At 41.2% G+C, this 25,066-nt stretch overlaps 1 protein-coding gene and 1 non-coding gene across 2 annotated transcripts in view; both read right to left on the bottom strand.

The window, feature by feature from the left end:
* Positions 1 to 25,066, bottom strand: part of MYH15 (myosin heavy chain 15) — a 150,882-nt gene that overhangs the window by 3,775 nt on the left and 122,041 nt on the right. Inside the window, exons 36-39 of the mRNA XM_039244987.1 lie at positions 21,278 to 21,403; positions 18,823 to 18,993; positions 14,926 to 15,030; positions 316 to 411 (exon numbers count right to left, since the gene is read on the bottom strand). Of these exons, the coding sequence (XP_039100918.1) occupies positions 316 to 411; positions 14,926 to 15,030; positions 18,823 to 18,993; positions 21,278 to 21,403 (498 nt within the window). The remainder of the gene's footprint in view (positions 1 to 315; positions 412 to 14,925; positions 15,031 to 18,822; positions 18,994 to 21,277; positions 21,404 to 25,066) is intronic.
* LOC120240284 lies at positions 15,888 to 16,033 on the bottom strand. Its single transcript, XR_005530623.1, has one exon. It is a non-coding gene; the product is annotated as a U4 spliceosomal RNA (small nuclear RNA).

Raw genomic sequence — 25,066 nt, 5'->3', positions numbered from 1 at the left:
AGTGAGGAAGGCCCCAGGGTGACTATCTGGCCCAAAATTTGCCATCCCTATATGATATCATGTTTTTACTTGACTCATTTCTTGCAATGCACACATCTGGGTGTAACCACAAGGTTAAGGGTGAGAGCTCTGGCTCCCTGAAGGAAAGAGTACCAATTTTCTGAGCATGGGTGATAATTCTAGTTTGAGAAAAACTAAAGAATGAACAGATTTTAAGCTGAGCTGGTCCTCTCTGACAAAGTGCTTACCTATCTCCATTAATCAAAAACAATGGCTGGGAAATCCATGAGGCTGTAATGGCCCCCAGGTACTTACTGCTGCCTCCATTTGCTGCTTATAACTTTGTACTTTTAGCTGCAGTTTATCCATCAGAGTCTGCATCCTGCTCAGATTTTTCTTGTCATCCTCTGCCTGAAACGCATAGATAGGTGTATGAAAGTGATTTGAATGATCCAGCAGTCTGCATTGGGAGTAGCCTCATGAAAAATGAAAGTTAGTAAATTTATTTTATTTTTTATTTTTTTAATTTTTGAGAGGGAGAGGGAAAGAATGTTTCCCTCTCCCTCCGTCCCTCCACCCACTCAGAGAATCTGAAGCAGACTGCACTGTCAGCACAGAGCCCTACATGGGGCTGAAACCCACAGACTGTGAGATCATGACCTGAGCCCAAGTCAGGCTCTCAGCTGACAGAGCCACCCCAGTGTCTTGGTTAGAAACTTTACTAACCAACTTGAGTTGTGATTTGAAAAATGAGCCTGACTTGACTTATTGTTATTTCTAAGAAATTAGCAATGACAGTCAATTCTCCTAAGAGCACTCTCATCCTAACCAAGCTATACCAGCCTGTGGTTTCTCAGTAGGAATGAAGTACCATTATAACAGAATCTGCGTGTGTAAAACTAGAAACCAATCCTCTCCTACCACTAATCAAACCAACTCTTCCCCTTGAACTTTCTAATCAACATGGCTTTGGGTAACGGAATTATAGAAAAGGTAAGTCTTCTGGAATTGTGGTGGGGGCATCAGCAGAGAGTGAGGAAAATTCTATGAGCTGTGGGGACCTTGGTGTGTACATTCTCACTGCTTCCATTGCAATCCAGGCTTAGGCTGGACAAAAGAAATCTAGTAAGATAGTGCTTCTCAGCTGTGCTCTACAGAGCCCTGAGTGTTCTGAGGAGATAGGAGGGGAGAGGCACACAGGTAGGTAAGTCTCTGCATGTCCCCCACTTTCCCATGCCCTTTTTAACTAGAGTATCTCCACTTTGGAGCTGTTGAACTTTCCAAAAGAAGAATATCTCAATTGGCTAATGGTTGAGATAATGATTTTTTGTTTGTTCTGAGATAGAGATAGCATGAATGGGGGAGGGGCAGAGAAAGAGGGAGGGAGAGAATCCCAAGCAACCTCTGTGCTGCCAGTACAGAGCCCCATGTGGGACCTGAACTCACGAAACTAGAAAACTATGATCGGAGCCAAAATTAAGAGTCAGACACTTAACCAACTGAGCCACCCAGGCTATCCAAGACACTGATTTAATCAATACCTGTCCCCTGCTGATCAAGTGTTTTCATATTACTTGTTTCATCAAATGTCAACACCTTTGGTGACTTTCATAGTCTTTACACTGACCTTCCAGTGCCTTCCACAAACTTTCTCCACTCCAATTAAACTCATCTCCTATTACCTCACAGTTCTCTTACTTATTCCCTCCTCTGTAAGTTTAGTCAATATCCCCCCTGGACACAGCACCCAGGAAACAAACACCAAGTCTTTCCACAAAAGAGGATTATTTGCTTATCTTAGTAGCTGCAGCCTAAGGAAGGCTTCTAATTTAACACACCTCAAGGGGTTGACTGCAATAGTCTGCAGAGACTGGAAAGGCAGGTAGGCATCATTCACACTTGCCCTCTGCCTCACTCCAGGTTGCTGATATCTCTCATAAAGGGGGCTTCTGCATGTTTAGTGCCCTGGTTTTGTGGCTGCTGCCCAGAAAATACCCCATGAAGGCATGACTCTGGTAGCCAGTGGTACTTATATCCATGGGTCTCATAGGATTACAACAAAAAGAAATAATGCTTAGCCAGCTGCCCCCTCTCCTGCCATGTCACAGTACAGAAGAAGAATACTGAAATGCCATCTTTCTGTAAAAGAGACCAATTCATTTAACTTAGTAGCTGTCATTGAGAAGCTGGCTTCTAATTTAACATACATTAATACTCAGAGACTGGGAAGGGTAGTGGGGGCCAAATGTATGCTATCTTCCCCACTCTAGCTTGCCAGTACTGCCAAGAAAGGAGCTTGTGCACAGGTCTGGTGCCCTGGGTTTTGTGGCTGTTGCCCAGATGACACATCCCTTGATAGCCTGGTTCTAGTGACCAGCAGGGCTTCTGTTCACAGGTCCCATGGTATAGCAGCAAACAAAGAAACAGTTATTAAAGGGTTATTACCCCAAGACTCACCAGAAATATGACAGAAATGGCCATCTCCCAGTCTTCCCCTAGAAGAGGTTTATATGCATATTTTAAAAGCTCCTACCTGAGGATCCAGATTCCAATCAGCCTGCAGCCAGGTACTGAGATCCTCCCCTTTTGGATACCAATAGGTTAGGACACCCTAAACTATGCGGAGCCACTATGAACAAAGAAGATTGCTTGGACAATGACAAAGGTTTTGGAAACAACAAAGAGCTAGAGCATTGTTGAACAATAAGGATCATGTCCTACATGAGACCACTCTTTCACTTCTGGGAGAGGTAGCTGTTTTACCTAATGGATAGAAATCAAGCAGAAAGTTAAAGGAAATAAAGAAATAGAGGAATGTGTTTCAAACATAAGAGCAAAATAAAATCTCAGAAAAAGAAATAAGTGATTTACTCGATAAAGAGTTTGAAACAATGGTCATAAGGATGCTCACCAGGCTCAGGAGAACAATGCATGGATGAAGTGAAAATTTCAGCAGAGAGAAAATATAAGAAAGTATCAAACAGAATCGCAGCGATGAAAAATATAATAAGTGGACTGAAAAGTACAACAGGGGGTTCAACATCAGACTAGGTGAAACAAGAAAGGATACATGAGCTTGAATACAGGGCAGTGGAATTCATCTCATCAGAACAGCAAAAAGATCAAGAATGAAAAAGAGTGATAGCTTAAGAGACTTATGGAAGAACGTCAAGCAGACCAACTTTTGCACTCTAGGAGTCCCAGAGGGAGAATAAAGAGAGAGAAGGGCAAAATTTTGAAAAAATAATGGCTGAAAACTTCCCTAACCTGGGGAAAGAAACAGACATCCAGATCCAGAAAGTTCAGAGACTTTCAAATGAAATGAACCCAAAGACACCCACCACACCAAAACACATAATACTAAATTGTCAAAGACAAGGAGAGAATCTTAAAAGTAGCAAGAGAAAAACAACTTGTTAACCCCATAGGACTGTATAAACAGATTTTTCAGCAAAAACTTTCCAGGCCAAAAGAGAATAGTACAATACATTCAAAGTATTAAAAGGAAAAACGAAAACTAAAACCCTACCCAATTAAGAATACTTTATCTTGTTGGGAGCCATTCTGAGCCCACTAGTTGAGAAAACTCCTGGTGAGGTTAAAGCAAGTTTGCACGGTCTCTTGCCAATCAGATGACGACCGATAGCCACCCCCACTCAATTATTTCTGCTTGAGCACTGACCCCTAAGGTACCTTGTTGATCAATATCGGGAGTGACTTGTCCCCTTATTCCGGCTCTGGTATGATGATTGCACCTTGTGAAGGAACTTATTGTGGGAACTTCTTCTTTTGATTATGAGAACAGACATCGTGTCTCCAGAAGGTCCTGTTTCCCTCCATACTTTCCCTTGAGCTATGAACAGGCTAATGACTCCTAGTCATAAAAAATTGACCTTTAAATGTACAATTCTGTTGTGTTAGTCCAATATGTTCATATAACTCAATCAACTAACCAAAAATGTCTTTCATGCCCTAGCTATTCTAGAAATCATAAAACTAGACACAAAGGTAAATGCCCTCGAAGAGGCTATTCTATGTATTGGGAATAAGCTAAACTCTTTAAAGGTATGCTTGGCTCTTCGGTGCTGTAAAGAATATAACTGGAAAATCAAGTCTTGCCTGGAGACTAAGAGCCTGACTTAGAAGGACAGAAGATAAGTTAGTTCATACACCTTTGCTAACTGATGGTGTATAGCAGCCCCTTCCCTAAGGCCTACATTCCACAAACACCTTCCCTTACAGCTGTGATGAGGATGGATAAGCGTATCTACAAACCTATGACTTAATCTTAACGTCATTAAAATGTGAACACCTTGTTATTTTCTTAGTTACTCAACCTCACTATAATTGGAGCAGTTCTTCAAGAAGACTTCTGTAAAACCTGTTTCTGTACATTTTCCAAAAACATCTTATCACAAAGAGCTATCCACTGTAAAAATTCCATTTCCTGATGCCGTGTTAACATTTGACCTATAAATAAAGACACCAAAACCGACAGGACGGAGATGCCTGCCTGGTGATCAGAAAGGATCTCAGGGCTCTCTCACTCTCTCTCTCGCTGACACCGTCCATCCTTCAGGGACCCCTGGACCTGCTGGAGCTGGCCTTCGACATTACCTGGCAAAGATGTCCTTCAAAACTGAAAGAGAGAGAAACAGTTTTCCAGACAAGCAAAAGTTAAGGGAGTTCAGACCATTAGGCTGGCCTTATAAGAAATGTTAAAGAAACTCCTATACGCTGAAATGAATGGGCACTAATTAATAATAGGAAAATGAATATGCATATATATGTACATATATATTCAGAATAATATAATGTTTGGTGGTGGGTAAATCACTTATGTATCTAGTAATCTAGTATCGATAAAAATAGTAAAAACCAACTTCCATATCTGTTAGTGAATATATAGGATAAAAAATATGTAAATTATGACATAAAATGTGGTCAGGGAGGAGATTAAAGTGTAGAGCTTGAGACTGCATCCCAATTGAAGTTTAAAATAAACTATTATAAATACATGTTGTTTCCTGTAAGCCTCATGGTAACCACAAAGCAGAAACTTATATTAGACAAACAAAAGATAAAGAGAAAAGAATGTAAACATACTACATAAAATCATCAAATCACAAAGGGGCAAAAGAAGCAAGTAATAAAGGAATTACAAAACAGCCAGAAAACTAATAAAATTGCAATTATGTGCATACCTATCAATAATTACTTTAAGTATAAGTGGATCAAATTTTCTAATCAAAAGACAGAGCTGTTAAAAAAAAAAACCAGAGTGGTTGAATGGATACAGAAAGGAAACTCCTCTATCTGCTGCTTACGTGACACTTCAGATCTAAAGACACACAGACTAAAAGTCTGAAGTAATGCAACAAGATGATCCATGCAAACGTTAACCAAAATGAAGGTGGAGTACCTATACTTACATCAGACAAAATAGATATTAAGACAAAGATCTCAATAAGAGACAAAGGTCATTATATAATGATAGAAGGCTAAATTCAATAAGAGGATACAGCATTTGTAAATATCTATGCACCAATATAGGTATATCTACATATATAAAGCAAATATTAACAGACCTAAAAGGGTAAATAAACAGCAATACAATAAAAGTAGGGAACTTTAATTCCCACTTTTTTATCAACAGATAGATCATACTGACAGCAAATCATTCAGGAAATATAATCCTTAAATAAAACATTAGACCAGATGGAATTAATAGACTGTATACAAACCATGAGAGACTCTTGAATACCAAGAACAAACAGGATTCATGGGGGTGGGGGAAAGGGGAAGAGGGGTGAAGGGCATGGAGGAGGGCGCTTGTTGGGATGATCACTAGGTGTTATATGGAAACCATCTTGACAATAAAATATGAAAGAAAAAATAAATTAAAAAATTAAAAAAAGGAATGAATAAAGATCTCAAACAATTGAACTTTATGCCTTAAGGAAATAGAAGAAGAAATACTGAAGTTAGCAGAAGGAAGGAAATAACAAAGATCAGAATGAAAATAAATAAAATAAAGACTAAAAAGACAATGAAAAAAACACAAAACTAAGAGCTATTTTTTTAAAGATAAACAAAATTGATAATGTGTAGCTGGACTCATCAAAAAAGAGAGAGAGAGAAAGGATGCAGATAAAAATAGAAATGAAAGAGGAGACATTACAACTGATACCACAGAAATACAAAGGATCATAGAAACTACTGTAAACAATTATATGCCCAACAATTATATAACTCAATGCCCAAAAATGCAAATAGTCTGATTTAAAATGGGCAGAGGACCTGAATAGACATTTTTCCAAAGAAGGCATATAGATAGCCAATAGACACATGAAAAGATTATCAACATCACTAATTATCAAGGAAATGCAAATCAAAACTCCTATGAGATATCACCTTACACCTATCAGAATGGCTAAAATCAAAAACACAAGAAACAAGTGTTGGCAAGGATGTGGAGGGTTTCTTTTCACCTCTTTATATTCCACTATTGGTGGGAATATAAACTGGTGCAGCTACTATGGAAAACAGTATGGAGGTTTCTAAAACAATCAAAAACAGAAATACCATATAATCCAGTAATTCCACTACTGGGTGTTTACCCAAAGACTACAAAAACACTAATTTGTGAAGACATATGCAGCCTTATGTTTACTGCAGCATTATTTACAATGACCAAGATATAGAAATACCTAAGTATCCAGCCATAAATGAATGGATAAAGAAAATGTGGTATATAGATACAATGGAATATTACTCAGCCATAAAAAAGATGCAATCTTACCATTTGCAGCAACATGGATGGACCTAGAGTATTTTGCTAAGTGAAATAAGACAAAGACAAACACCATATGGTTTCAATTATATGTGGAATCTAAAAAACAAAATGAACTAACAAAAATAGCAAAAACAGAATCTTAAACACAGAGAACTGGTGGTTGCCAGTGTGTGTGTGTGTGTGTGTGTGTGTGTGTGTGTGTGTGTGTAATGGACAAAAAGGGGTAAAGGGAGTGGGAGGTACAGGCTTCCAATTTTGCAACGAATGAGTCATGGGATAAAAGACATATAGGGATTATAGTCAATGGTATTGCAATGGCATTATATGGTGCCGGATGGTAGCTACACTTGTGGAGAACATAGCATTACATCTAGAGTTGTCAAATCACTATGTTGTACACATGAAATGAATCACTTATATTTCAACAAAAATATTTTAAATAAAATTGATAAACTTTTAGCTAGACTCACCAAGAAAAGAGAGAGAAGACTCAAACAAATACAATTAGAATTGAAGGAGGAGACATTACAAGTGATACCACAGAAATACAAAGGATCATAAGAGACTATTATAAACAATTATATGCTGAAAATTTGGACAACCTAAAGAAATAGATAAATTCTTAGGACACACAACCTACCAAGACTGAATCATGAATAAACAGAAAATCTGAGGATATCAAAGTTACAAGAAACAACAGATGTTGTCAAGGATGTAGGGAAAAGGAAGCCTCTTGCACTGTTGCTGGGAATGCAAATTGGTGCAGCCATTGTGGTATTTTGTACTATTTTGTATGGAGGTTCCTCAAAAAATTGAAAATAGAAGTATCCTGCATCCCACGAATTGCACTACCGGGTATTTAACCAAAAATACAAAAACACCAATTCAGAGAGATACATGCACCCCTATGTTTACTGCAGCGTTATTTACAGTAGCTCAACTACGGGAGCAGCTCAAGCGTCCTTTGATAGATGAATGGATAAAGAAAATGTGGTGTGTAAAGGAAAAGAAAGGGAGAGAGAAAAAACAAGAAACAGACTCAACTATAGAGAACAAACAGTGGTTACTAGAGGAAGGTGGGTGAAAGGATGCGGGAATAGCAGATGGGGATTAAAGAGTATAATTATTATGATAAAAAATAAAAATGATAAATATAAATCAAGTACAATATCAAAAAATATCTTAACAGACCAATTACTAGTAAGAAAGTTGGATTAGTAATCAAAAACCTCCCAACAAATAAAAGTCCAGGACCAGATGGCTTCACTGGTAAATTCTATCAAATGTTTAAAGAAGAATTAATACCAGTCATTCCCAAATTCTTTCTAAAAAATTGAAGAAGAGGGAACACTTCCAAGCTTCTTTTAGGAGACCAGCATTGCCCGATATCAAAACTGAGAGAGAGAGAGAGAGAGAGAGAGAGAGAGAGAGAGAGAAGGAAGGAAGGAAGGGAGGGAGGGAGGGAGGAAGGACGGAAAAAAACTGAAAACTATAGGTCAATATCCCTGATGCATATAAATACAAAACTTTTCAACAAAATATTAACAAACTGAATTCAGCAATACATTAAAAGGATCATATACCATAATCAAATTGGATTTATTCCAAGGATGAAAGGATGGTTTGACATCTGCAAATCAATGTGATATACCACGTTAACAAAATAAAATATAGAAATCATATGAACATCTCAATACATGCAGAAAAATCATTTGACAAAATTCAATATCCATTCATGATAAGACCTCTCAGTAATGTGTGTATAGAGGGTTGTATCTCAACAGAATAAAGGCCATATATAAAAGGCACACAGCTAACATCATACTCAATGGAGAAAAATGGAGAGATATTCCTCTGAGATCAGGAATGAAACAGATGCCTACTCTCACCACTTTTATTCAACATATTACTGGAAGTCCCAGCAGCAAAATTAGGCAAGAAAAAGAAATAGAAGTCTTCCAAATCAGAAAGGAAGTAAAATGTCTTGATTTGCAGATAATTTAATAGTATATGTAACAAAACAAAAACCCTAAAGACCCAATCAAAAACTGTTATAAATGATAAACTGATTAAGTAAAATTGCAGATGCAAAATCAACATTAAAGAAGTGAAAGACCTGTGCTCTGAAAACTGTAAAACATTCATGAAAGAAATTTAAGAAGACACAAGTAAAATGAAAAGCTATTTTATGCTCAGGGATTGGAAGAATTAATATTGTTAAAATATCCTTATTACCTATAGCAAGTCATAGATTCAGCATAGTCCCTTTCACAATTTCAGTTGCATTTTTCACAGAACAACTTGAAAATTTGTATGGAATAACAAAAGACCTCTAACAGCCAAAGGAATCTTGAGAAAGAAGAAGAAAACTCAAGGCATCATGCGTCCTGATTTCAAACTGTATTATAAAACTATAGTAGTCAAAACAGTATGGTATTGACATAAAAAACAGGCATATGGATCAATGAAACAAAATATAAAGTGAAGAAATAAACCCACACACATATGATCACTTAATTTATGACAAAGGAGCTAAGAATATGCAAGGGTAGCCTCCTCAATAAATGGTGCTGGGAAAATTGGATACCCATATGCAAAAGAATGACACTAGACCTCTTTCTTATACTATACACAAAATTTAAAAACTATACACAAAATTAGCTCAAAATGGCTATATGTGAAACCATGAAACCATAAAATTCCTAGAAGAAAACAGAGGGTAAGCTCCTTGAAATTGGTCTCAGCCATGAAATTTGGATTTGACATAAAAAACAATGGCAACAGATACAAAAATAAATAAGCGGACTACAGTAAACTACAAAAAAATCTCTATACGGCAAAGGAAGCCATCAAAAAAATGAAAAGGCAACCTATGGAATGGGAGGAAATATTTTTAAATCATATACCTGATAAGGGATTCATATCTCAAATACATAAAGAACTCATATGACTGAATAACCAAGCAAAACAGGAAACAAAAAATATGCTTTAAAAAATGGGCAGAGGAACAGAAACATGTAAAGATGCTCAACATCATTAATTATCAGGGAAATGGAAATCAAAGCAACTATGGGGTATCACTTCAGAGAGTCAAAATGGCTATAATCAAAAACTCAAGACACAAGTATTGACAAAGATGTGGAGAAACAGGAACCTTCATGTACTGTTGGTGGGAATGCAAACTAGCATAGACACTGTGGAAAACAATAGAAAGTTTCTTGAATAAATTAAAGGGCAGAGGACCTGAATCCAATACTTCCACTATTGGGTATTTAAAAGAATATGAAAGCACTAATTTGCAAAGACATATGCGCCTTTATGTTTATTGCAGCATTATTTTTAATAGCCAAAATATGGAAGCAATCCAATTGTCCATCAAATCAAGCATGGATAAAGATGTATATGTACGCAATGGAATATTACTCAGTTACAAAAAAAAGAATGAAATCTTGCCATGTGCAACAACATAGATGGATCTAAAGGGTATAATGCTAAGTGAAATAAGTCAGAGGGAGACAAATACCATACGATTTCATTCATATGTGGAATTTAAGAAACTGAACAAACAAGAAAGAAAGAAATTAAAAACAAAACAAAAAAACCCAACAACAGACTCTTAAATATAGAGAACAAACAGGTAGTTACCAGATGGGAGATGGGTAGGGGGAATGGGTGAAATATGTGAAAGGGATTAAGAGAGTATACTTATCTCAATGAGCAGTGAGTAATGCATGGAATTGCTGAATCACTATATTACACACCTGAAACTAATATAACACTATACATTAATTGTACTAGAATCTTATTTTTAAATTTTTTAAAATTTTACTTAAGTCCAAACTAGTTAACACTGTGGTAATGGTTTCAGGAGAATTTAGTGACTCATCGTTTACATATGACACCCAGTGCTCATCCCAACAAGTGTCCTCCTTAATGCCCATCATCCATTTAGCCCATCCCCCCCCCAACACCCCTCCAGCAACCCTCAGTTTGTTCTCTGCATTTAAGAGTCTCTTATAGTTTGTCTCTCAGTTTTTAGCTTATTTTTCCTTCGCTTCCCCTACGTTCATCTGCTTTGTTTCAAATGAACAGAGGATCTGAAGAGAGATTTTTTTCAAAGAAGGTATACAAATGGCCAATAGGAACATGAATAGGTGCTCAACATCACTTACCATCAAGGACACGCAAATCAAACTCATAATGAGATATCAAAAGGACAAGAAATGACAAGTGTTGATGAGAGTGTGGAGAAAAGGGAACCCTTGTGCACTATTGTTGAGGATATAAATTGGTGCAATCAAGGTGGAAAACAGTATGGAGCTTCCTCAAAAAAATGGAAAATAGAACTACCATATGATTCAGCAATTCCACTTCTGTTACTGATATGAAGGAACCAAAATCACTATCTTGAAATAACCCATGTTCGTGACAGCGTTATTTACAATAGCCAAGACATGGAAATAACCTAAGTGTCCATCAACAAATGACTAAAGAAAATGTGCTACATGTACAATGGAATATTATTCAGCTATAAAAAGGAGGGGGTCATGCCACTTGTAATCCTTAAGGGTTTACACTCATGAAAGAAGTCAGAGAAAGACAAATAATATATGATCTCACCCATATGTAAAATCTAAAAAACCAAACTCACATGAACCAAAAAAAGAATCTGTGGTTGCCAAAGGCAAGGGTCTATGGGGGTGGGGGAAATGGGTCAAGGTGGTCAAGGGGTACAAAATTCCAGTTATAGGATGAGTAAGTCCTCGGAATGCAGTTGAGCATGGTGACTATAGTTAATATGATGCTGTATATTTATAAGTCAGTAAGAGAGTAAATCTTAAGAGTTCTTAGCACAAGAAAAAAAATTATAGTTACGTGTGGTGATGGATGTTAGCTAAACTTGTGATAATCATTTCACAATGTAAACAAACATCAAATTAGTACATTGTACACACAACACTAATGTAATGTTATATGCCAGCTTTATCTCAATATAAATAAATACATAAGTAAATAAATAAAGCTTTAGCCAAGCCATTTCTATGGCCTAGACTACTCCCCCACCCCACCTAAAAGTACAGTCTGATAGTAGATACTCATTTCAACTTACCAAGGCAGGGACCAAAGACATAAGAAAATGAGACAGGTCTACCTTTTCAACAAACTCTACTCGGTTTTCATCTGCCTGTCCCTCTCCCTCCCAGGTTTAAGAAATCTGAAGATTCATAGAATTATGTGCTTATAGGAAGTTCTAAGACCAAGAGAGGTTTAATTGCTTTAAACCAATTTACTGAGGCAAGTAAATTTTCTTTGTGGTAAAGGAAGCTACGGAGAAGAAAACCGAAGAAGGCTGGAAGTGGTTGCTGATGTTAATGAGCTCCTCCCACTTGAAAAGGCAAAGCCTTTGTTAGGCTCAGGCTCACATCTCAGCCCTGAGGCATTCCATCACTGTGGTAGCCAGGGTTGCCAGGGGCTCAGATTTCCCTTCAAGCAAAGAACTTGCCATTTAGCAGTGAGGAGAGCACTTTCCCTGAAAACCTCCAACTGCAGTGCCTTTGGGATCTGCTGTAGCATTTACACTGAGATCACCACTCCCCAGGCAGGCCAGCCTCCCCCCCCCCCCCCCCCCCCCCCCCCCCCCCCCCCGCTCCCGGGCCAATAACCCACCCAGAAATGACCAGGGCCTGCCCATTTCCGCCCAACATAGGCCTCCTTCCCAGGCAACCTTTGTGCTGGAGACTGCTCCGAGGGGATGCGCTACAATGTGAAGCTCCCATCCCATCCTCCCTGCTTCACCCTTTCCTTTCACGGTATCAGACTCGCATTGTGGTCTAAAGGCTTTCTCTGCCCTGATCCTGCCTGCAGCCCCCGTTGTCTTTCCCAGGTGTTATGTCGGATAAATCTCTTATGCTTCTCAAACTGCATCCTGTCATCTGGCTCCTGGAGAAGCTACCTCAAAGCACATTTTGTTTCCTTAACTCTAGAAATGAAGACACTATATTTGTAATTAGATTTGTAAGGATTAAATAACATCTATACATAGATCCTTGAATATAGAGAGCGGTGGAAGATAAAACGGAGCAGGTGGATGGGAGGGGACAGAAAGACTGTACCTGCTATAATGGTTGTCAGTCCCTAGTCCTACGTCCTGCTTTATTGCACATTATTCTAGGTCCTGGAGAGAGAAAACAGGATGGGTTTCCAAACGTTAGAGGGACATACAGGGCAAGATAAATGCTCCGTGGGGACTGGCCATATGGGGTCACACTTGATTCCCTTTCCAATGCAGTAGGGTCTTCCCAGAGGATATTTCCTAGGAAATGAAAACCGTATTTATGCCCCTTTTGAAATGACATTTTCAATTGGCACCAATGACGTACTATCACAAAACACCCTGCCTCATAGTCCTGGTGGTTATTTTGATGTTAAAGGAGAAGAGATCGGATTGAGCCAGCATCTATCTGGCTTATTTCAAAAACAGGTATTGATACCAAGGCATGCGGAGCGCTCCCTCCCGTCTCTTTAAAGTCACAGGGCCTAGCTTAATACCTTGCGTTAAATAGGTGCTCAGGAGGTGGTATCCGATTTAACAGCAGAAAATCATTGCATAATTGAAGAGATATACTGTAAGTATTGTGCAGACACTTAGAGGAGATTAAGAACTATACTTCCGTACTAGTACAAAGGGAAACAACAAGGCTATTTCTATGAAGAAGCAAAGATAAAACACAATGGAACAAGAATGCATTCTTTGGGACAATGAAAACCAAAAAAGTACAGCCTTTGGTGTTTTGTTCTATAATGAACTTGTCTTCAGAGGGGGACAAATGTAAGTGTAATCCGCAGGAAACTAAAAAGAAGAAAAACCCCAACATTATTAACAAGCAGCATGTGACACCCTCCGCGTAGGTGGCTTCCTCACCTCCCTCAAAAGAAGGGTAGAATAAGGCATCTTTCATGCGCCCAAGGTGTTTACTTCCTGAGCCACACACCCCAGGAGTGGTTTTGAAAGAACTAGCATTGTCTAAAGGAGTGTCAGACTAACTCGTCTTAGAAGAGAACCACTGCTTCGGTAAAGAAGAGCTGTGCAAGGAGCTCATTTCATCTTAATTAGCCCAAGATGCCGCTTCTGAAATGTACTGCTTTCTTATCGACGCTGTCCTTCCCGCTGCAAGGAAGGAAGACACTGGCGTCTCTAACAACAGCTTAGCCTCAGGAACAGAACCGGGACTGGCAGATCTGGCGTTCATACTGCCAACATTGCTGTGAAAGCGGGTGGCGGGAAGGAATTTGTCCTCTCACTGACATAAGCTGTACGGTGCAGCAGGAGAGGGCTAGGGAGTGACCTCTGGCATCTGTGCTCAACAACCGCAACATGGACGCCTAGTCTGTGCCAGGAAGACGCCGGGCCGCAGAAGGGCACACAGCACAGCGCCTCTGCGCTCATAGACTCTGTGGTCCCCTCCATTTGAAGAAAAGGGAAGAAAGGTTAGAAAATGAAAATGAAGGTGAAGGATTATACGGTTGCTTTGGAAATGCATTAACTGCTGGTAAGAAGTCTTCCCATCTCTTTTCCCTTATTTGCTTGAGACCCGCGTTAGCTCCCAGGAAAAGAACCTGCAAGCTCCGCAGGGCCGTATTTAGCAGTCAGCACCTGGCCCAGGTACCGAGCGGAGTCCTCAGGGGCCTGGAGTGTCTGTGCAACCAGAATATGGGAGGGAGCGTGTCTCCGGCTCCGATGTCGCCGGTGTCCCATGGAGCGTGCTGGCCTGGGAGCCACCCCAGCTCTCCCTCCGTCAGCCACTTCATTTACACATTGTTCTCACTCAGCCTCTCACAGGAAGGCATCTTTCTGCGAGCGCCCCAGACGTTATGTGTGCAAAAATAAGCCTGGTATAAATAGCTTTTCCCTTCTAATTGCAACTGGCGCTCACATTTTGCTTCCTGAGAGCTCTGAAAAGGGACCGACCCAAAGCCCTCACGGCACAGGAGCGCCGCGCCTGCCAGTCAGCGTCTACAGCTGAACGAGCAGCACAAACAAGGGAAAGAACAGCCCGCCTCGGAGGCCCTTTCAGGCTTGAAGCAGCACCTGCGCCAGCGCACCAGCAGGGGGCAGTTTCCCCGAGTACCTGATAGGTCAGCTCCTTGAGGCAGCGCTGCAGCCTGCGGGCTCCCCTCTGGGCCTCCGCCCTGCGGCGGATTTCGTCCTCCACTTCACCTTCCAGGGCTCGAACCTGCAACGAAACCCTGACCTCAGACCGCAGGCCGGCAGCCAGCAAGCCGGGGTGGCAGCGAATCTGCCAGTCGGCTCCATCGTTTGAAATAGAGCAAAGTCGTCAAGAGAGATGGGTCCGCTCTCTTTCTGGCAGTGGCTAAGCAGCGCAGCCTGTCGGGGGGACACTGCCTCGCCAAAAGGGAGGTGGTTGAGTTATGTGAGTTTGTAAAAGGACCATTGAGGGGCGCCTGGGTGGCTTAGTCGGTTAAGCGTCCGACTTTCGCCTAGGTCATGATCTCGCAGTTCGTGGGTTCGAGCCCCGCGTCGGGCTCTGTGCTGACCGCCAGCTCAGAGCCTGGAGCCTGTTTCAGTCTGTGACTCCCTCTCTCTCTGACCCTCCCCTGCTCACGCTGTCTCTCTCTCTCTCTCCTAGAAATAAATAAAAACATTAAAAAAAATTAATAAAAAAGGACCATTTAAACGCTCATCCATGCGGACGTGGTATTTTTCCTGTGAGATTACAACGTTACACACACCCCTGTGTATGAACGGTAGGTATGCAGAGAATAAGCTATACAGCACACACTTCAGGGATTAGGACAATGTACTACCCGATCTTAAGTTTCTTCCTCCATATTCAGCCATGACTCCCTGAAATCTGACCTTGAGTCTATGTGGCAGATACGACCCACCCTGCCGGACAGCCCCGTTTTGCGGGAGGGCAATAGCACAGACAATCTGCCTGAAGCCTCACAGTCATACAGGCAAGGTCAGCATAACGTTATTCGACAAATATTTTATGCCTACCGCACACGGGACCCCAAGGCCAGGGAGGCAGCAGTGAAAAAGAATAAACAGAAGTTTCTCCGCTGTGTAAGCATATGTTTTAACAAGAAGAAACACACAAACTAAGATAGAGAATACGTTTGATGGTGAGATGCGATTTGGAGAAATAAAACGATTAGCAATAATCGTGCCTCAGATAAACCTCATCGGCGATGATACTTCCACTGTGCAAAGCTGGAGAAATATAACAAAGGGATGGAGAGAGTTGATGGAGGAAGGGTGTTGCCTCTCCTTCTCTTCCTCTAGATGCCTAATGCTCTGTGGCTGCCTTTTCTTTTAACATTTTTAAAGGTTTTTTGTTACTATTTTTAAGAGAAAGAGAGACAGAGCAGGAGCAGGGGAGGGGCAGAGAGAGAGGGAGACACAGAATCAAAGCAGGCTCCAGGTTCTGAGCTGTCAGCACAGAGCCTGACACAGGGCTCAAACTCACGATCCGTGCGATCATGACCTGAGCTGAAGTTGGACACTTAACCCACTGAGCCACCCAGGCACCCCTGCCTTCTTCTTGACACAAATGCCACCTTCTCAATGTGACCTTTTTGACTCCCCTTTCAAAATTGCAAAGTCCAATGCCCCAGGGCATGAGTGTGCTTAGAATGTCTGACCTCATCTCTTATTCAGACATACTGTCCTTGTTCTTCCTCAGAGAGGGCAAGTCAGCAGGTATGCAAGTTCCTTGTGGACAAAGCCCATTAAAAAAATCTAAACCCCGATTGTATAGGAACTTAACATAGTTCTATCAGTTGGGATAGGAGACTACGAGGCCCCCCTTTAACGTTTTCTCATGTGTGGATGTGTGTGTGTGTTTAAACTGATTAAAAAACCTCAGGGAAAATCACTTTATTGTATCAAATCCTAGACATCATATAATTTCACCTGTAAATATTTTGTTATGTAATCCTAACAAATAGTAATATTATGATAATGGTTTACAAAAAGTAATCATAATTCCTTAGTATCAGCTGATGTTCAGAAGCTCACTGCCACTGAGTTAGCACGGATTCAAGGCTTAACGGTGGACAAACAATAATCGGAAACAGAATTAAATCCTACAATCTTAAATTTGGATGGGAAATACCAGTATCATTCATGTATTTTTTTAATTAGGGAAAAGACACATATTCTAAGTTCTTTAATGTTATACCTATATGGTTTTTTTTCTTCTACTAAAAATCTTAGTTCTTATACAATCAAGATTAAATAATTATTGGTTAAAGAATTATATTAACCTTAGATAGTGTTAATGATAAGATACTGTCATTTGAGGGCACCTGAATGGCTCAGTAAGTTGAGCATCCAACTTCGGCTCAGGTGACAATCACACAGTTCGTGGGTTCGAGCCCCACGTTGGGCTTTGTGCTGATTGTGCATAACTTGCTTTGGATTCTCTGTCTCCCCCTCTTCTGCTCTTCCCTCTTTCTCAAAAATAAATAAACACTTAAGAAAATTTTTAAAAAGATGCTATAATTTGAAACTAGATGTGCAGTTTGCTTTGATTTTTTTCTTTTGTCCTTAGATATATTCCATGAGGGATGTACAAAGCACTATGTTTTTTTTTGTTTTTTGTTTTTTAAATGTTTTATTTATTTCTAGGAGAGAGAGAGACAGCGTGAGCAGCGGAGGGTCAGAGAGAGAGGGAGTCACAGACTGAAACAGGCTCCAGGCTCTGAGCTGGCAGTCAGCCCAGAGCCCGACGCAGGGCTCGAGCCCACGAACCGCGAGATCGTGACCTAGGCGAAAGTCGTTCGCTTAACCGACTAAGCCACCCAGGCGCCCCACAAAGCACTATGTTTAAAAGACACTAGGAATAATTCTTTTGTGTCTGTTTTATGCCCCTCAACTTGATATACAGTTAGCTTCGGTTGTTTCCATTTGTCTTAACATTTTACAGATTGATTTGCTTTATTCTGCTCTTTGGTTTAAACGTGGTTTTTAAAAATAATTATGAATCATGTAAATGTTTTATATGATTTTGCCATCAAAGCAATGAAACAAGTTTCATTCAGAAGGTCTATGTTTCATTTCTGTGTTCTCCTCCTACGGCGGCTATTTTCATTAGTTTTTGTTTTATTCTGTCACCACTTCTTTATGAAAATACAAAAAAAATTTGTATGTACACCTGTCTTCTATATTACTCCCCTCTTGCACAAAAGGCTGTAGACTCTGTCTATTGCCTGTGCCTTTTATCATGATCATACTGCTAGATGCGCTCTCCAGAATGTATTACAGAGCCCTTCTCAGTCCTTTTTAATTAGCATGATTATATGGATGTACCTTAGATGTGCATTAGAATTCTACTGTACGCGTATACCATTAATGTACAAAAGCAATTTTCAGAGGCCCTTCTGAACCATCAAGTCCCAGTCAAATATTCTTCCTATCCTTCTAGCATTTGTCATCCAACTTGTACATAGTCATCGAAATTGATCCAATATTTTTAAAAACCCTATTTTCAAGATATATCTTCCTATTTCTTGTTAAGCTCCCTGAAGGCAGGTGCTACATCATTTCTGTCAGCCCCTCCTACATCTTCACTCAGCATTTCTTGATCCTTGATTTAGTTTTCCCCCTTCTCCCTTTCTCTGGCTGTTAAAAAATGGGCTTTCTCTGCAGAGGAAATAACAGAACAGAAGCCTAGAAGCAAGGCTGCGAGAGTATATCTGGAAATAGTGAGTAGCCCTGGCTGTGGGGAGCCTAGAGTTGGTGTGGCTGAAAGGGAAGGGATGCCTCACTTAACAGGAAGAAGGAAGGCAGAGTTTGTCCAGCCCAAGGACGCTCTTAGTTGATGGCCCAAGGTCAAGCAAGAACGAATGAATATATTGAGATCTGACACTATTAACGATCTAGAAGTACTAACAGCAGAAGTGATGAGAGAGCTAGGGAACATTTGGAATGATATCCCAGGACAATAAGGCCTTGAACTGGGAGTTGTCATGACCCCAGGATTACCCAGACAAACACCTACCCTAGATTCTAGTTTCTGGATTTGCTTTCTATGCCCCATCAGGGCAGTCTGGTCAGCCTCATTCAGTCTTTTTTGTAAGTCTTTAATTGTCTGCTCCATATTCTTCCTCATCTTCTCCAAGTGGGCATTTGTATCTTGCTCTTTCTTCAGTTCTTCGGATACGTTTGCTGCCTAAAACAGAAAGAAAGGGACTGTGATAAGCAAGGCAGCCAATGACCTTCACATTTCTGCCCACAATCTTCAGGTCCTTATCTAACTAGTTATCATGACTTCCCCTGTGTATCAATCTCCTCCCACTGCTCTGTCCCTAACCTGGGCCACCCTCAAGTTTGTTAAAGATATGGCAATCAATATGACATCAGCTACCAGAGATGAGGGGTAAGGGTCGGCAGAAACAGACCAGAGATGCAGTACTGCATGAACGCTGCACAACATCTGTATTGAAAGAAAGACGACCAACTGAACCAACAGCTTTGAACTGAACAGAGCCCAGGATGCGTCCTATAATGTCATGCCCCAGGAAAAGTATGGAAGCATGCCCACCAAGATCTATCACATCTCTCTTTTATCATTCTGTGATTCACAACAGCAAACAAGTTTAGGCTCCAGGAATTTGGCAGCTACAGATGCTCTCGGTGCCAATATTCTGGCACAAGGAAGGTTAATTCTTGTTTGTGAGCCTGCTCTTGGCTTTGGCTATGTGTACAAGGGCTTGATGTCTCGATGAAATTATTAAGAACTGGTTCATGAATCTCTCAGTGCATTTAATGTAAGAACACTGTCCTCCCAGCCAAAGCTTCTCTGTCTATCAGGTTACCAACCATCTGTATAATTTAAGTGTGAGACGTCTGTGCAGATGGTGAGGGCAAAGAATGAATTATGGAGGCAACTCTGGGTTCTGCTATGTGGGGCTGGGACTCAGAGCTGAACTATGCGAGAATTAGAAGGTGGGGGAAGAGGTAGTGAGTTCATTTTTCAACATTGTCAAAAACCTTATAAAGGCACAGTAAAGTATAGTCTTCATAATGTGTGGCTGCATACATTTCCCAAGCTGGAGTAGACGCTCTTTTTATTCGTTTTTCTCTATGTTGATTTTTATAAATGTTAAAAATATTATTTTTCTCTTGGCCACGTTCAAGCTTTCACACACCTCTTTTCCATCAGAGAGCAGAAATGTCTGCATTGATACAAAAACCGCTAAGTGAGGAGTGCCTGGGTAGCTCAGTCAGTTAAGCACCAAACTTCAGCTCAGGTAATCATCTCACAGTTCGTGGGTTCGAGCCCCGCATCGGGCTCTGTGCTGACAGCTCCCTCTCTCTCTACCCCTCTCCCACTCACAATCTGTCCGTCTGTCTCTCTCTCAAAAATAAACAAACACACACACACACAAATACAAAAGAGCTGAGTAACAGGCCTGCTTCTCCATTCTTAGAGAGGGCTGCATTCTACAGTGATCTGGTGCCCAGGATTTGGTGTAGAGGTCTTGTTTAGTTCCTCAACTGCCAAATAACTCCGCCAAATAGAGACTCGAGCTCTTTCCATCTGAATTTTAAAATGACTAATATAAGATCTAATCGAGTATCTTGTCTCCCCAGTTCTGATACCCCTTTCATCAGGAGGATCAGTTTCCATTCACAGAGCAAAGTCAGGGCTGCTGCCTACAGCTGGGCGTTTGATGGACCACACAGAGTCACATGATGGGGTGAGTGGAGGCCGCAACTAAGTCCACGCTCTGCTCAGCAGGACTGGGACTTGCCAGACCTTCCAACTCCCTCTGCTAATATTTGTGCTGAGTGTTGCCTTCTGCTCACTGTGCCCTTTGAGAGAAGTGCTACAGCTGTCCGCGGGGGGGCGCCTGGCAATGGCCATTCTCCAGTTCCCATGGTTTCAGTCAAGGCTGGCTGCCAACGCCGAGCTCAGTGCCGTTTAGAAAAAGCGCCCCCATCAACAATGTTAAACTTGCAGATAAAGAAACCCGAAACCAGCCCTGAAACCCTTATTTACCAACTGGATGGTGCTACTCAAGCAATAGTATGGGTTGGGAAAAATAAGTGAAATAAGCTTGCTTTCCAGATCATCACGATAAAACCATCACAGGCTCTAGGAAAATAGTGATTTGTAAGGACTTACAGAAGATATTTTTTAGACTCCAGATATATTGATTCACTAGTTGAAAGTGGCTTAACTTAAAAAAAAAAATCTCTTCCTTTCATGAGGTTTTGCTTATAGCAGTTCAACTGCTCCTTTTTATTGTCTGAGCTGTTTGGAAGGGAGGAGCTAATTGGCCTAATTTTTCAAAATGGAAACAGAGAGAGACAGAGGGGTCAGCTAATCTCCTCCTGGCTGTATGGAGAATCAATAGAATTCTCTTTGGCTGCAGATCTGCCTCTGCCCCCTGGCTACTGTCCTGGTCAACTCTGGAAGTTAGGAATGAGCAGTCAGTCAATGAACGCACCTCAGTGGCTGCCTTCTTGGCCTTCTCTTCTGCATTTTGACACCTCTGCACTGCCTCTTCAGCTTCTTTCTGCATCCTGGCAACATCAGCTTCCAGCTTCTTCTTCTGGCTGAGGAGGCTCGTGTTCTGAAGCAAAGCAGCACTCTCATTAGGCAAGTTGAGACCAGCAATGCAAAAGCAAGCTGGCAGGTTGAGGACATGCAACAGGAATGGGCTCTGGCCAGGAGCGAGTTCTGTTCTAAGCAGCCAGAGTCAGTGAAGCAATACTTCCGACCCCGGGAAGCCACCCTGGAACACCCTCCTTTGCCATCAGAGGCATATTCGGATGCAAGGGACTTCCTCTGTTAGAGGTTCGCTACGAAGGACATAGCAGTTTGTCTGAATAAGAAAATAGAAATAGATCCAGGTAATCCACAAGACCCAAACATGTGTTTGGTTTTCAACTTGTTGAGGAATATGTGGTAGAAGCAGGTGTTCCAGAGCACAGGTCAAGGTCAGTTGCAGATACGTGGGAATCAGGAAGTTGGGGAATAAAAATCAGTATCCAGCACATTGCTCCAGGAAAAATAAAAACAAAAACAAAAACAAAAATCCAATTTCCTCTTCATCTACCTCCCTTTCTATCTGACTTTGCAATGAAGGGGAGGCAAATGTAGAAGTGTAGCTCAAGTGAGTCTCATCCCCCAGGCCTCAGGAAGCCCCCACCCTGTGGGCGGATTATTGCTGTTCTGTGGCGGGTACTGCCCTAATTCTTTCTTTCCTGGGTTGTGACACTAGAGGCTGAGGCTCCTTTTGCGGCTATTTGGTCCATGTTTGAAGCACAGCTTTTCTGAGGGTGTGAAACCTTAGCACAGAGAATGGATATAAAAAGCACAGGCTTCCTATTTTTGATTTCTCTTCATTGTCCTTTCACTTTTCTCTAGCTCGTGCCTTTCTCCGTGGCAGGGTTATACCTTAGAAATAGAAAGAAAGCTATTCCAGGCTCACAGGTTCTGTCCTGCTTCCTCAATGGCACGAAGCATCTGCATCAAGGCTGCCATGCTCTGTCCTCACAGAGAGCTAGGTTCTGTGCCCCTTGTCCCCACCCCAGGATTCTCCTTGGTGCTGGTAGCAGTGTGGGGGATAAGTGTATGTCGCTGGAATGTTTTCTGGATGCTCACAGCACGTAACTCCATAGACACTCTTTCTTTGTAAAGGAAGATACAAATATAAATGCTGACTCGTTTATGCATAGAATCATTTAAAATCTACTAGGGAGATAATGGTCAAAATCTTTTTAGGCCGAATGGCTCTTTAATTGGTTCTTTTTGGGAGGAAGGGGGTTAGGTGGTATTGTGCAAAAGGGCAATCTAGATTGTCACAGTTCAGGTTTGAGAAAGAACACATGTAATCACCCAAGGATAAGTTTGGCCTTGTATGTTTATTCTAGGCCTAGAGGTCTGGGAATGCAGAAGGAACTAAGAACGTTCCATAAAAGATTCATTATGCTATCAAAAGATTGACAGCATTCTATTAATTGCAAGGTGTCCCCACATGATTAAGGTTGGGGAGAGGTCCTTGTGAGCAGTGTAGTATCACCCCGGTATGCTGGTCAAAGGGTAGTCTCTGCGCCAACAGCATCATCTGAGTAGTCATTTAATTCTTGGGTCCCACTGCAGAGATTCTGATTCAGTCGGTCTGAAATGAGATCTGAAAATTTGCACTTTTGTGTTCGTTTCTGTTATACACCTACATTCTCAGAAACCCCACCCTGGAGATCAGGTCTCCATGGCCTAATTTTCTTTTTGTTTTTGCTTTTTCAAATTCATCTCCTCCCCTCTGTCTGCTTTTGTCCTGGTTGATGTCCTCAACTCTCTCTCTCTCTCCGCTAGTGGTTTTTCATCATATGGGGATCCACTGCTGCATAATCAGTCATAATATGCATGGGAAATGATTTATTACCAATAGCTAGTAAGTAATACAGATAGACGATTACTTTTTAAAAATTCAATATCTTATTTTATAAGAATCCTGCTCATTGTATTCAGATAAGCTTTCTTGAGAGAGAAAACCTTGAAGCGAGTTAGCCTGCCAGCAATTATGCAAAACATACAGTCTATTTGTTCCGTATCACATGGTATCTACATAGTGTTGTGTCATGCACAATGTTTTGACGGATACAAAAGTCAAACTGTAAGCAAAAACTAATTGTGATGCCTCCCAGCTGGTACATCACTGGCTGATCCTTTTTCTAGCATTTCTCGGTGGGGGCACAACTGGCATTCCAGGAAGGGCAATTGTTTGTGAAGTGGGATTACTCAGTTCCTAACACAAATATTAGTATCTCTGAACCCTGCCCACTAAATGTCAGTGGCACTTTCCAGTCACTGTGGCAACCAAAATGATGCTTCTACATACTCCAGAGTACGGCAATTCTGTCTATAGTTGTTTTAATCCACCCTTCACAGCAATCATCAGAGTCAACTTCCTAAAATGAAAATCTGATCATTTCACTCTGAGCTACTCAAAATTCTTCAGTGGATATCCATTAGCTGCAAGACGGAATTCAAACTGCACCAGCTTCAGACTCAGGGTTCCTGGGGGCCCTGGCTGTCCCTGCCTCTTAGCATCGTTTCTCTGATCTCTCCTACCACTGCCCCACTATGCTCTATGACTACAGCCAGTTCCCTCAGCAGCCCACATCTCTTCCTCCCCCATGCTTCTGTCCTCGGCTTTTCTCTCTACCTGACAGGTCACTTGTGTGTCCTTCATGACTCTGATTAAGCATATGGTGCATCTAGCTAGGCCTAGGACTGTCAGGGAGTGCTTTCTGTAGGGATGTGCTTGCTTTGACACTATACTCCAGCAGTGCACTGAGTTCCTTACTTGCCTCTTCACTTTTTTTAGGACAATGGAGATATTCTGCATATATACCATGTACAACTCCTCAGGTTATGGTGGGTGTCTTGTAAATGTTGAATGATCCATTTACTATACACATTTGTCCTAGACACTATGGTTTCCCCTGGTTCGCTGAGAATGGCAAACGATCTAAGAATTCTTGCTTCATGTCACTTATATAACCTTCCATGGGGAGCCAGACTCCTGACAGCTCATATCTGTCAGCAGCCACTTAGAATTGTTAGAAATCTCCTGGCGCTGAGGCAGGAGCATTTTTTTTTTCTTTTTTTTTTTATATCCTGGGAAGCTGGGAGAACACGTGGCTTGGAGGGAACAGGAGAAACAGGCAAATGGTTCTGGTACACTAGGAAACGTTCATCTCTCCCAAGCTTCCTGGCTGTCGGTGCCCTGAGAGTCCATTGTTTTGGACATTGTGCTGTGGATAAGCAAAGGAGATATGTGCAAAGGAGATACGCTGAAGTCTCTAAGTGTGATCTTATTTGGAAATTGGGGCTTTAAAGAGGTAATCAAGTTAATATGAGGTCATTAGGAGGTGTCCAAATCCAGTATGACTGATGTCCTTATAAAAAAAGGAAATTTAGACACAAATACTAACAGAGGAAAGATGTGCTAAGATATGTAGAGAGATTTCCATGTGAAGGCAGAGGGTTGAAGTGATGCATCTATAAGCAAACGGACACCAAAGATTGCTAAAAATCACCAAAAGCTAGAAAAAGGCAAGGAAGGATTGACCTGCGAGATTCAGAGGGAGCATGGCCCAGCCAACGACTTGGTTTCGGTCATCTAGAGTTGAATACTGTGAGAGAATACATTACTGGTGTTTTAAGCCACCCAGTTTGCAGTTCCAAGTGAGAGCAGCCCTGGGAACCTAATACATGAATGAAAAGT

Source organism: Hyaena hyaena, unplaced genomic scaffold (genome assembly GCF_003009895.1).
Source record: "Hyaena hyaena isolate Hyena2069 unplaced genomic scaffold, ASM300989v1 scaffold_251, whole genome shotgun sequence".
In the NCBI taxonomy this organism is placed as follows: domain Eukaryota; kingdom Metazoa; phylum Chordata; class Mammalia; order Carnivora; family Hyaenidae; genus Hyaena; species Hyaena hyaena.
Note: the sequence above shows the minus strand (reverse complement) of the source record. Positions and strands in the feature narration are given on the sequence as shown.